Source organism: Diplodia seriata (genome assembly GCF_021436955.1).
Source record: "Diplodia seriata strain FDS-637 chromosome Unknown scaffold_7, whole genome shotgun sequence".
NCBI classification, from domain to species: domain Eukaryota; kingdom Fungi; phylum Ascomycota; class Dothideomycetes; order Botryosphaeriales; family Botryosphaeriaceae; genus Diplodia; species Diplodia seriata.
This window is the reverse complement of record NW_027117314.1, coordinates 2,580,431-2,593,872: the sequence shown is the minus strand read 5'-3', so window position 1 is coordinate 2,593,872 and position 13,442 is coordinate 2,580,431. Positions and strand designations below refer to the sequence as shown.

Here is a 13,442-nt window from a genome sequence, read left to right as displayed (position 1 = left end):
TTGGCAACGGAACTACCACCTCATTGGCGCAGCTCGCTTGTACGACTACTGGCGGCAATTGTCCCCCCTGGTTGCGTGGGCCGACGTCGCAGCCAGAACCGCTGGGACCGCGGGCCGAAGCCACCAACCCCTCCCACGCACTCGTCATTGGAGCGCGGAAGCAGACGTTGGAAGAGATTTATGCGGGGACCGATTCAGGCACACCCGGATCTACACCCATACCACACCGCTTTTAAGGACTCTCGCGACTCTGCCACCGCGGCGGCGGCTGCGCTTACGAATCGGAGGCGTGGTGGGGCGTTTATATTGCCATTATAACGGACAGAGCGCGGCCAAAGCGCTGCCCGCAATCCAAGAAGTTGAAAAACGGCGCAGTCCCTCGTCCCCCTGTCGAGATATCTACTGCTACCCCAACTTCCTGAATCTTGTGGACCAAAATGCCGCCCAAGCGCCGAGGCATGCGGCGGTTCTTCTGCTGCGGACCGAAGGATGAGGTGGAGGCAGACCTTCCAGTCAAGCCGGCGAAGCAGGTGGCCGAGAAAGTCGACAGGGCTGGGGTGACGTCGAGCGGGAAGCCCATGAAGGAGCAGCAGCAACAACAACAGCAAGACGACGGCAAGGCAGCGGAGGCGGGCGCGAAGGACGGCGACCAGGGCGCATCGACGGAGGAGGCTGCAATTGCGACAAGCGAGCAAGAGGCCACAGAGGACCATTTACCCGCCGAAAAGCCGGATGATTCCACGACCGAACCGGAAGGGGCCAAAGAGGAGGAACAGCACGCTGAAACGCCTGTTCCCACCACTACTACTGAGACCGAGGACGTTGCGAGGGAGCCGGCACGTGCTGATGCTCCCGCCGCTTCCGCTACTGCAGCCGCCGCCGCAGAGGAGGATTTAGTCGCCGCGGGTCCTGCCGTCGAGGCCACCGAGAACGCCGCCGAGGCCCCGGCTGCCTCGCTGCAAGACCTACCTGCCGTTCCCACGGCTGCGGAGCATCCGGAAATCGGCGCTGCTGCTGAAGAGCATGCTCCGTCGACCATTGAGCCTGCCGTTGCCGTTGCCGAGCCCGCTGCTGCGCCTGCCGTCGAGGAGCCCGAAGACCTTGAATCACCTGCCGAGGCCTTCTTCACTCCGGCCGAGGAAAAGGCCGAAGAGCATCCGCTGTCTGTTGAGATCCCGGCAATTCCAGAGAAGTCGGAGTCGCGGAGCAGGTCCCCAGCCTCGCCAGTCTCCGAGCACCCCCCTGCCGAGCCGGTTGAGGATGCTGTCCCGGTGTTGGCCGCTTCTGAATCGGCAGAGGAGCCGGTCGTTTTCTCGGAGGAGGAAGTCGCTGAAGAGACGCCTGAAGTCCCAACAAGCGTTGCGGACGAGGTTTTGCCGGCCGAAACCCCCGCTGCTCCTCTCGACGAGACTCACGACGACGCTGTTACCATCCAGGAGCAGGAGGAATCGGCCTTTTCGACCTTTGGAATCACCGCCACCGAGGCCGAGGAATCCATCGTCGAATCGCGCGAGGTTGTCCCGGTCGACCCTCCTGTTGTTCTGACCAAGGACGAAGACACCCATTCCGAAACCCACACCGGCACAGCGACTGACGACGACGCCGACGACGAAGATGACGCATCGTCGCACACCACCGATGGCCCGGAGCCGGGCATCACCAGGGAAGATTCTGTCATTCCGAACGGGTCGGACCAGAAGGTTTCCATGCCTCGGCTGTTTCCCCACAACAGGCAGGGAAACATCCTCCAGAGAGTCATTGAGTCCTACATCATCAACGGAAGGTCCGACTGGAAAATCGTCCAGAAGTATCTCCCCAAGCCAACCGCCAACGGAGACGACTCTGCTGCCCAGCTGAGCAAGGTCATCATGACGCGCATGTTGGAGCATTGCCTGAGCGAAGCCGAGTTGACTGAAGGCCGTGTTTTCATGCCCATTCTGCGGGAACAGCTGGCTCACTTCTACTGGGAGGATCACAAGGACAAGCAGGCCATCAAGCTCTGGAGGAAGGTCCTCGGGGACACGGCCAACGGCGACAGTGACAAGTTCGTTTACCGGGCACGGACGAATGCGACAAGATCACTCTGCAACATCTACTTCACCAAGGCTCTGGAAGCTCACATTGCCGGCGAGGACCCCTCCAAGTACGCAAAGAAACTGGAGGAGGCAGCCGGAAGGGGCGCGGACCCCGTTACGACCATGTGGTGGTACGCCCACTGCTCATCACTAATGCTTACGGCCTGGCACCAGATGCATGATGAAGACTCGTACAGGGCATTGGAGAACTTCCGATTCAACGCCAAGTGCGCCATCGGAAAGCTGGAGAGCAGGGCCTCTTCCAATGCCGAGAGCGGGTTCCTGCTCCTGGCGGAGACGCTCATGACCGCGGCGGACAACTGGGACGGCCACGTGGAAGGCGACGAGAGCGCGACGAGAGCCATGTCGCTATTCCTCCAGCACCACTACGCTGTCGGTCTCGACACTGTCGACGGCGACAGCAGCGTTGCCAACAAGGCGCAGACGTATGGCGCGTGTGAGACCTGCGACAACGAGCTCTCCTGGGGCCACTTCCAAACCTGCAGGTATTGCAAGGTCGACCTTTGCGATTCCTGCCACAAGTCTCTGGAAGATACGACCCTGAAAGTGCGCGTTTGTAGCCCAATCCACGACTTCTTCCGCACGAGTGGACCCGCCCCGCACGAGCTGCCCAAGGACTTTGTTCTCCTCGACGGCGAACAGGTTCACTACAAGACTTGGATTGCCATGCTGAAGGAAGACTGGGCGCTCTAATCGACGCGCGCCTTGAGCCATCAATCTCTCCCCTCGATTCCTCCCCGCCTTGATCTTTGATCTTCTCCTTTTGGCTCATGCCGGCGCTAGACGGAAGTTGGCCACGCCGGATGCTTTGTTTAGCGACTTCCCCCCACCGGATCGGGTTTATTTAAAACTTGACTCGCACTCGAGAAAACCTTGACCGCAAGATTGGAGTTCTTCTCGCAAATTGGACACCGACTGTCCACCACCATGTAATACATGTATTTGTACGGAAATACTGTAAATCCGTTTTTATGGACGAAATTACCGAATCTACCTACACACATTGTGCCTCCTCCGTCAGGTGTTATTATACTGGGATCTTGTATGATGCTGTTTGCCTGGGGAGTGGGGCTGATGCTGCAGGCTTCTGTGTTGTTGTCATCGACTTTAATGAGCATGTGAGGATTGGAGGTCGAGGTCATTCAGTTCTCAGTAGTGGCGCTCGACAATATTGTATATTATAATGAAAGGTGACGCGGCGGCCAGTCACACGTTGGAGGTGCTGATCATACATGTCTACATGAACCATCATCTAAAGCGCAAAGTAAAAAAAATAATCAAAGAAATTCGAAACGCCACTTCTGTTTCCCCATCCGAGCCGATGATATGAAGGACTCTCGGTGAAACGCCGAAAATGCAGCCCAAATAACGCCCTCCTCTTCCATCCTCGATCACTTTTTTGTTTTTTGGGCGAACCGAAAACGTTGCCCACAACGCCGGTAGTGCTGCGCTCATCGGTTGACTACTACTCGTTCGATCGTTCGCTTCTCCACAATGTCGCACAGCGACACCCATCCATCCCTTTTCGTGACGGACCCCCCCTGCGCTAGGTAGGCCCGAAAGTAAAAAAGTAAAAATATATAGATACATGAATAAAGAAAAAGCACTTTTCACTTCCCCCCCCCCCCCCCCCCCCCCCCCCCCCCTCCGAAGCGTGCACCAGGGTGGTGTCCATCTCTCTCGTTGCCGAACAGGAGCGTCGCCACGCGCATGCGCTGCACGACATTGGCGTGTCGATGCGCAATCAGTAATAGCGGGCGTGAGGAGGCTGCTGCCACTGCCACTGGCGCGGCTGGGGCTGGGGCTGGGTTCCTTGCAGCTGGCCGAGGAGAGAGGGCTGGCGGCGGCGAGACCGGCGACGGTAGTGCCGATGGGCGAGCGCGTGCTGATCGACAGGGATGGGCATGGTGGGCTGAAGGAAATGGGGGTGATGGGGGTGGTGGTCGTTGTTGCCGCCGCCGCTGCCGCGTCGGAGCTGGCGGTTGCTTTCGTGAACGAGAGAGGTGGTGGTGGCGGCCGCGGCCGCGGGCGGTGGTTGCGACGGCGGCGGCGTGCGGTTGGACTTCAGGGTGAGGGTCGGGATCGGGAGAGGCGCGGGGAACAGCTGGGCCTCGATCGAGATACGGCGGGGCCTCTCGTCGTCTTCCTCGCTGCCGGACGAGGACCCGTCGTCGTGCAGGCTGGAGGAGTCGGATTCCTCTTCCGCTTCGCCGCAAGGGTTGGCGGCGCGGGGTTCGTTGTGGAAGAATTGCTTCAGCAGGTCCTCCGGGGGCGGCGTGTCGCAGCCGGGGAGTCCCAGGAAAGACCAGGTCTTGTGCGGCCTGGTGGGCAATGGCGAAGCCCGGGGGGCGCTGGCAACGGCGACCAGCATGTCGCCCCGGCGTCTGGGGAAGGAGCAGAAGGGCATCATGAGGGAAAGGAGGGCGTGGCGATGACGGGACAACGGGGGCGCATTATTCGTCTTATACGGATGCGCGCTGTGGGGAAGATGAAGTGTCGTGTGGGGCGGCCAGCGCAGTTCTCACATTCTCGAAAGCAGAGGACGGTTGGCACAACAGCGGTTCATATTTCGTGGGGATCGTAGGGCTGAAGGGGGGCGTCAATTTGCGCTTGGCTGAAGCAGTTTCATCCCCCGGGCGCACGGCGACGCCGTTGATCAAGGAGGCAGCCGGCAGCCCGTTTTGAAACGGTTGCGTCGCTCCGCTGCTCCGGTAATAGCACTGGCAGTCTATTCTCGCACATGGGCTGTTTTGCCTCGGTCGCGAATCTGCCTCGCCCGTTCGAAACGAAAGCCCTCGTCTGCTGCCTGACGCGGCCGGTGAGGACTGAAGGAAATATCGGTTTCAAAACCCACCAGCCTGCGTTATGCCGAAGCTGGGGGTCCGTGGCGGCCGAGGCGCACCATCTAGCCCACTTGAAACGGCCGCTTGAGGTTAAATCGTGCGTGACGCCATCTGCAAGCTTTCGCCGAGGCCCCATACCTCTTCATGCTCGGAGGAATGAGGTCGGTTTCCCTTTTCTCCTTGCACTACGCGGTACCTTGGTTGAGGGATCCAGAAAAGGCAAGAGCGGCCCAGACTGCGGTTCCTGCGCTGCGTGGGAAATAACACAATGGAGATAAAGCTGGGGTTGTTGAAGTGGCACATTGCCAGGCTCTTGATTATGTACGGCCAATGTCTAGTCTATTGGCCCTCTTGGGTATCCATGATATTACGTCAAAAAGGCTATCAAAAAAAGAGTATTGTGTCCCATCCGGCGTCGCTCAATCCCTGCCGAGGTACGACGCGCCGCTGCCCGTCAACTGGATCTCCGACGACGCCTTCGACTCGGCACGTCGGCCGTCCTTGGTGCTCTGCGCCTCGTCGTCGTCGTCGGCGGCCGCGCTGGCGCTAGAGTCGACGTAGACCTCGGTCGTCTTCATGATGTTGTGCATGTCGTTCATCTCCCACGCCCCGGCATGCCCGTCGCTCTTGCCGGCGTTGGAGTAGGTGGTCGCGTGCTCCGAGTGGCCGACGCGCGTCTTGGTGGTGCCGCGGAACGTGTCGACGCCGCCGTGCGAGGTGCCGGGGCCGCCGGAGCGGAAGCCGGTGTTGGGGTTGGCGGAACCCGTGTTTTCATTGTCGTAGGAGCTGCTGGCGTGGCCCTGGATGGCGCGGAGCAGCGTGTTGAGCACGCTGAACTCGAGGCGCAGCTTGACGCTGTACACGAAGGCCTTGAATGTCGTCTGGAGCTTGTACTGGTTGGCCAGCTCGATGCCGATGAGCGCCACGTCGAGCAGGATGACAATGACATTCACGCAGATGAGGTTGCGACGCACTGCCGTGATGCGCTTGCCCTGCGCCGCTGAGGTTGGCCGTAGGATCTTCCATGTCTCGTAGATGTACAGCCCCGAGATGGTGCACTCCTGCACCGCAAACGCGAGTAGCTCCGCCTTTTCGTACGCCGAGTAGATCTTGGCCATCCGTGTCGAGCCCTCGGCCGAGAAGGCCAGCCCCGTCGTCGCCCCGTGGAAGGCGCAGCCGTTGACGATGATCATCCAAAGCACCCAGCGCAGCTTGCGGTGGTCGTGCACCACCAGGTTGAGCCGCGAGTACAGCGCCAGCGACTGCCCTGTGACCATGGGGATCCACCCCACGATGACAAAGGCCAGCCCGATGTAGTTCATGTTCGGGACGTCTGTCACGAAGAACTTGAGCGTGAAGCCGAGGCAGTAGATGGGGATCCCGCCGGCTGCTACCAGAACGCTCCAGAAGTAGAGCCCGCTGTACCGTTTGAACGTGATCAGAACCATGACGATGAGCTCCGCGGCGTTGAACAGAGCAATGGCCAGGAAGGCGATCATGACCAGTGATAGGGCGAAGGTTGTCTGGCCGGCATCGCCTGTATTGCTTTGGGTGCGGGTCGCCATGTTGGAAACTGGGCCTGTCGACATGGCGAGCCGAGGGAAGCGGTGCGGAGCAAAGGCAAGAGTCGGAAAAAGAGAGTGGGAAAGAGGGTGCAGAAGGTTCATGACCCTGGCGACGCGCACAACAGAGGCTGCGTGTATATATGCCGAGGCCTCGCGGCAGTGATCGACAGTCTGGGGTTTTTGGCCACACAGAGAGCCGCAAGGGAAGGCGGCGATTAACTGCCTATTGGCAATGCTGGATTGGCGGATGACTGTCCGGATCTCTGGAAGACTCAGGCGTGCATTATCGATCTGCAGGGCCCATGTACATCCTCAAGGCAGAGGATCAGGATCGTTTGAGTATCCGAGTCTGCGGAGAAATTCGCGAAGGGGAGCAGTGCGAGCCCCGATGTGGCCAAGCTGTCGAGGCGTACCCGTCTCCGCGGGCCGATGACGAAGGCTATTTGCGGGGTTCCTTGACCAGAGTCCAGCCAAGTCGAGTTCCCCGGCACATCAATCTGGGGGATGTACCCGATGCGCCGCTCGTGCTCCGCCACGTCGATCCGCTGGACAATCACCTACAAGCAGAAGGCAGTCTCCAGCACTGCGCTCCCCCGCCGACATGCATGAGCTGGCAATGCCTGAACGCACTCGAACATATGTAACGACTCTTTGCTCTCGATCAGTGGCGACGCGTACCTTGGGGAGGGCGAAGGATTCGCCGTCGGGCCGAATCCAGAACTTGTCACGCCGGACGTCAGCTTTTAAACTCACCTGTCGGAAATGTCTTCCTGCACGAATCATATCCTTCCGCCGCCGACATCGACTTGCTTCCAAGATCGAGCAGATCCTGCCCCATCACAGCCAAGCGCCAGCGACTCCGCCGGGGCCGGCGTCCCGACCAGCTCACGAACCGTTGTGGTCCTAAGCGAATAGTGATATAACCGCATTCGGCAGCTCGTTCGGCTCCACGTATCACTTTTCATCCCGTGCTCTGCGTCGATATGAGAGGCGAAAGCAACGACTGCCAAAAGCTTCAACTTCGGCCCCCACCACAATCCTCCTATTATTGGTCGCCAGAGGCTGATCGTTCGCGGGATGAACGGGTTGCGTCGGTCCCAGACATGCTTAGCCCTCTGCATATCATCAGCATAGCAAGAGATTCTGGGCATGTTGATCCCAAGTCCAGGAAGCAGCTGTGTTCCCGCGTTGATCGCACCGAGGCAGCGAAAGAGCTTTCACTTCGATCCCCAGCAAACACCAAATCACCTATGCTGATTGCGTCTGTACGACTCTTCCTTCTCTTTTTCTAGTTTCTTTTTCCACATGCCAGCCCCTCCCGTTGCACGTTGTCGATCCATGCGAACTCCATCTGATCAGTTTCCCGCCAACGGCCCGCCCACCGTTCCGCGAACCGTTTGCTGCCAGGCACCGCTGAGTGGCTGCTCTTGTTGTGCAGGACCACCTATCGGGCGAAGGAGCTCGAATGAACTGCGGTAGTGGCGTTCAGGCCACTCCTGCCAAGGAGGCACCAACTGCGGCGATCCAGGAACGACAAACGGCGCATACAATCCTCCTTGCTGAATGAGCGAGGCGAACACAGAGGCAAGCCGAATTCAATTTCTTCGCCCGCCGATTGAGTGCAATTGTGATCGGTCGACAGTCCGCATTGCCGCCAATACCGTTGCACAGCATCGTTCCAACTCCGGGGCCTGGAAACCATGGCGCTCGCCTTCCTCCGCCATATACTTGAGCATTTGGATGGGAAACGTGGAAGTTCCGTCACCGGGATAACGGAGGACTGAATACCAGGAGACGTTCCTTGGTCTTTGGATAATGTGGCCAAGGCTCCGCAGGTGAGCAATGGGGAGGAGAGGTGAAAACGTGTAAGAAGTGCGGATCAGTCCTTGGAAAGAAAACCAAGGTGATCGAAATCATCCCGGTTACTCCAATCGACACAGACTCCGGAACGTCGGGGTCGCACGCGCAGCTGGTCCATACACGACTTAGGATAAAGATTTCTGGCGCAATGAATGCAGTGCGTAACTTGAGTTCCACCGTGTCCGAACTCTTTGGCAACTCGAGAGGTGTGTAAAGTGGAGTCAGTGCTGGCAAAGCCAGGGGATTCTTGCCTTGTTGGGCAAACATCCCAAAGTTGGTGTGATGATTTACCCTCTATCTCTGTTCCGAAATGGGAGCAAACCACCAGTTCTTCCAAGCGACCGCATGCACACTCAATAGGTTTCAACTTTTCGAACACCCTGACCTCTGGGCGAAGGCAAGTGAACGGAAAAAACACCCACAAAAACAGAGCGGGCCTCTGCTCTTCGTAATTCGAACGACCCGATCGTCTGGAGTCGCTTCCTTCGTGCATCGATCCGCAATACTAGGCAGCCACTAGATCGCTTTTCCGGTGCCAACAAAAGTTTGCTGGCCTCCTTGTTGGCTTGACCTGACTTTGCCATAAACTCACCCACCGAGGTCTCCGTGACCTATTTATTCCCTGTGTGCCTACCTCCACCATCACCTTCAGTCATTCACACCTGTGGCGCCCCCTTTTCCTGTAGTAGATCTGCATACCGCTCCAAGCTCTGCCCGATGACCTCGACCACCGGCCACGTGGTGTTGCAGCGCTTGAACATGTGCGCGAACACCCTGACGACGGCGATGCTCAGACGATACAGATCGATGCTGATTTCTGTTGAGTAGTGATCGTCTGGCGTCAGTTCGTCGCCGGTGTAGATTATCTCGTCAGCCTGGTCGAGCGAAGTCTTGGCCTCTTGCACGATGCTGTGGAGCCAGCGGATAATCTGGTGTTCGAGTTCTATTATTCATGCCCAATGTCAGCAAAGAGGGTGAGTGCGGAAGGAGGATGCAGTGGAAGGGTGTTGTGGAAAGAAACATCCGCACCTGTAAGGGGTTGCGTAGAGAAAGTGCTAGATAACCTGCAGAGCCACTTGCTTAGAAAGACGGCACACTCGAAACTGCAGAGAGAGTGCTGGACGCCCCAGAAGAAGGCCTGGCATTTGGTCAGATAGTCGACTCCCAGCTGGACGGGTATGTTGATAGCGTGAGCCGAGTGCAGCAGGGCTTGCAGCAAGCGCGGTGACCGCTGCGGCGGCGGCGCCTCGAAGGCAGCCGTGGCCACGATATCCGGATCTCCGCTCTGCAATCGTCGTCGGCTGCCCAACTCGAAGTGGAGTCTCACGTGGGCGAGGCCTAGGAGAGCGGTAGAGGCGAACGACATTGATCCTTTGGAGTTCTTCAGGTCCAAGACGGACTCCGGTGCTTTCCGCCAGCCGTGTCTCCAGCGATCGAGCGCTTCCTCAAAGTCACTCACGTCCTGGTCACGGAAAGGCTTCTCATCTGGCTCCACGGAGAGTTGGTGAGTAATGTACATACGTTGTAGCAACGCTTGCACTAGTATGAAGTTTCCCATCGGAGACGTCACAAGTGCTGGCTCTGCCGCAGGTTGCTTCGTGTTCCTCAGCAACGCCGCCAGCGCCCCTTTGAACGAGATGATCCTCGGCGCCTTCTCCCTTGCCTTGAGCCACTCCGAGGGCTCACGGGCCGACCACTCTTCGCACGAAGTTGGCAGCCGCAGGTCAATCTCATTGCTTAGGATCGCAGGGGGAAGGTTGTATGCTAAGGTCTGAAGGTTAAGGAGGCCGAATGCACAGAGCTTCGTGCGTCGGTCAACTTCGACCCTTGACCATTCGAGCCAGTCATCTCCGTCGTCTTGTGTCGACTCAGACAGCCCGTCTTCTCTGATGTATCTCGCAACAAGCCCCTGATACTCAAAGGACTCACGGACGAGCGCCTGATCCCTTTGCCATGTGGAGAAGGTTGCCAGAAGAAGAAGTGTCCGGACGATATCCATGCGCCCAGACTGTGTTTGATGAGTGGCCTGCCGATGATTGGCTCCATTCTGGCCGCTGGGCCCATCCGGGTATGGGTCCCTTCTGCGAATGCGCTCAAGCACGATGGACCGGGCAGCGTTGTAGAGCATCAAGGAGTTGCGCTTTTCGTATCTATATTGTGCGCCAATGGCGAGGACCGCAAGGACCATGTCGGGAGCCCTGGAATGGGCGGCGACGTTGAAGGTGGGCACGTGGATGAATGAGTGGTGATTGCTGAAGCCGTCTACATAGCCAGCGATGCACCGGGCTAGCGAGAGCCTGGACGGTAGCGTGAAATTTCCTAGCACGTCGCTAAACGGAGCCAGGGAATGCTGAAACTGCCGCCTGTGCTCCTCGGTCACTTGCCACGGATGCAGCAGCGGCTTCAGTTCGTGGAAGTCATCTGCGCGCGAGAGTCAGTCAACTGCAGCATGCGCCGTGAATGGAGTTGATCACCATCGCCTATAGAAGCGTCGGGGATTCGACGTGGCTTTTCACGCTCCTTGTCCGCCGCTGAAAGATCGCCAGGATCGATAGGCCCTCCCACTGCCGCTGACTCGCCACCGTTCCAGAGGGGCTCGGAGATGATACCCAGATCAAAGTCAAGCCCCACGGTGTTCATGAACATGGAAAAATCAAGCATGGTGCCATCATATCCGTGGAGTTGGGCGGCAGGAAGGGGCGCTTGCGGGGTCAAAGCGGCTTGGTCCAACGCAGGGCGGAAGTGCGGTGTTGCCACGCCCCATGGGCCAAAGGCAGACAAGTCTTCAGAACTGCCTACTGGGAAGTCTGCTGTTGTTGTTGCAGGCGCGGAGCTGTGGGCTCCGGACGTGGTGGTCGGATGTGAAGTAGTGTCGGACGCGGAGCACCGCGGTCTGAGACGTGCATCCGTCGGAGACGAGGCGCTGTGGTAGATGCGGGCATGGCGAGTGAGCAGATCGCGTCGAGTGAACGAGCGTCCGCAGTGGCAGGCATACGGTTTCTCTTTGGTATCTGCATCCAACCTCGGCTCAGCCGTCGGTGCGCAGGCGGGGAGAGGATGAGGGACGCACGGGTTCTGAGGTGACGTTGCAGGTGTTCGCTGCGTGCAAAAACGCGGTCGCACACGGTGCAAGTTGGCGCCCGCCGACTGCCTCTCCCCGAAACGCGCTGCTCATTGGGCATGATGCATGGAGTTGTCGCGCTTAGATGCGTGGTCGTGGACGCAACTGGGACGACGGCAACAGTGCTGACAAGGCGAGACAGCTAAGCGAGCCCGTCCACTGGAGAATCCATACTACGGGTACCGGATCGACGGCTACCGAGGGCCCGGAATAATTACACATGTCAAGAAAGGGAGAACTACTGTAGTAAACAGCGTTCCTCTTGCCGGGTTATGCGCGCGTTCTCGCGACTGTGAGATTCGAACTGGGAATCTGCACGAGAAAAAAAACTTAAAAAAAACTGGTAGCTTCTCTTTGTATAGCGTGTCATCCTTAGTGCAGGGGCCATGCTAATCTTCTCTGTATCGTTTCAAAATTGACCAAATGCCCGAAGGCAACAAGATGCTTTGCCCTTCAAAAATAAATACAGCCAGTAACTCTACCGCCACCCCATCCCTGAGCCACATCTCGTTTTGTAGGCACACATCCATCATGTCATTGCGGCCAATACTTTCGCCTCCTGTACCTGACAGTCCCGTCACCTCAACTCCGAATAGATCGCACCTGCGCCATGCGCAAAGTAATCCGCATCACACAGCCGTTGTCTACATTGATTACCTTATTTGCAACAATGAACCTGTCCTCACAACATCGGAAGCTGCAGGTTCCGAGATAGCCGGCGGCGACAAGTGCGCGGTGGGAAATGCTGCTTAGGCAGAACCGGCGCGCCTGTAAGGATTCTCGTGTTACCCCATATCTAACTCTATGTACGCACTGGATCATCTAGCGCTCCCACGTCTCATCTGGCAAAAATGTAGAGCCCAAGCAAGCAAAGTTCAGACGAATCATGTGCCTACGACCCCGCGGCAAAAGTAACAAGAAAAACGATGCGCATGGCAATACGAGACCCTGTGCGACGGTCCAACGGGCGGGAACCAGTCGCTTAGGAGGTTCCGCTGCGGAAGTCTAGTCAGGGGGCTGCGATTACGCGCTGGGCATTGTAGGTCAGAAAATTCCTCCGCACATGCCGGAGAGTCATGCAGAGGCTGCGTTGTCACGGTCTCGAACAGATCGACAAGCTTCAACGACCGGTGGTATATCCGGCAGTGGCCGGAGAAAGCAGCGGCAGGAACCACACGGGCAGAGCTGCGCACGCTTGGCTCGAGATAAGAAGACGAGTAGATTTGCGAAATGTCAAGTCCCACGTTGCGATTGCTGACGCGTATGGTTACCAGTGCGGATAAGCTTCATGAAGAAGGTATCACTAGCGTGCAGCCTCTTTCTTCTACGTAAGTGGAGGCGACGCTTGATGCACGTCAGGATGCAGCTTCCCAGAATGATCGAGTCTGCCTCAAGATGAATTCGTCGAGACACTTCTGATCTGAGCTCTGAATCAGTTCTTTATTATAGCTGTATAGTACATTTGAGTGTGAGTGCCACTCTGTTGGCTGCACTGCGGGATGTCATCAGTAGGTGCAAGCATTGTTGAGCTGGAGATGAGCGGTCAGGCGAAAGGTCGAGCCTGCAACGCACATATGGCAATGATCGCGCCCTCGTTACAGCCGAGTAAACTCTGGCTAAAACCTCAGTATCTTCGTCGTGCGCTGCATGTCAACGAAGCAGGGCTCGTGGGGCCTGGACGTGAGAAAAATTAGTAGTTGCCTTTACCAACCGGCCAGATTCGAGAGCAGTTGCGCTGAAACTCTAATGCGCCTATTACACTTTGCAAAAATTCGCGGTGAGTTCACTCTGCTCAGACCACGAGTTGGCCAGTAGATCAGATATTGCTCAGGCAGGTGATCAGCGTTGCATGGGGGTTTGGCCACCAAACTCGGACTCCCCATGATACCGCGCCACGCAGGATTTAGGATCAGACTTCGGGCCTACACGGCGGGCCGCCCAATCTTGCCCTGGCACT

General features: G+C 57.8%; 3 protein-coding genes across 3 annotated transcripts; 1 reads left to right on the top strand and 2 right to left on the bottom strand.

Annotated features, from left to right (window-relative positions):
• Positions 1-489: 489 nt before the first annotated feature.
• On the top strand, positions 490-2,789 carry SLS55_007509 (uncharacterized protein; the record flags this gene model as incomplete). Its single annotated transcript, XM_066778925.1, has 2 exons — positions 490-494; positions 551-2,789. 2 exons carry the CDS (start codon positions 490-492, stop codon positions 2,787-2,789), a joined length of 2,244 nt encoding a protein of 747 aa, XP_066631362.1.
• A 1,051-nt stretch (positions 2,790-3,840) lies between these two features.
• On the bottom strand, positions 3,841-4,467 carry SLS55_007508 (uncharacterized protein; the record flags this gene model as incomplete). Its single annotated transcript, XM_066778924.1, has 2 exons — positions 3,841-4,407; positions 4,462-4,467. The coding sequence occupies 2 exons, from the start codon at positions 4,465-4,467 to the stop codon at positions 3,841-3,843; spliced, it is 573 nt and encodes a 190-aa protein (XP_066631361.1).
• An 891-nt stretch (positions 4,468-5,358) lies between these two features.
• Positions 5,359-6,528, bottom strand: SLS55_007507 (uncharacterized protein; the record flags this gene model as incomplete). The annotated part of the gene is made up of 1 exon (XM_066778923.1): positions 5,359-6,528. The coding sequence occupies one exon, from the start codon at positions 6,526-6,528 to the stop codon at positions 5,359-5,361; it is 1,170 nt and encodes a 389-aa protein (XP_066631360.1).
• Between the last annotated feature and the right edge of the window lie 6,914 nt (positions 6,529-13,442).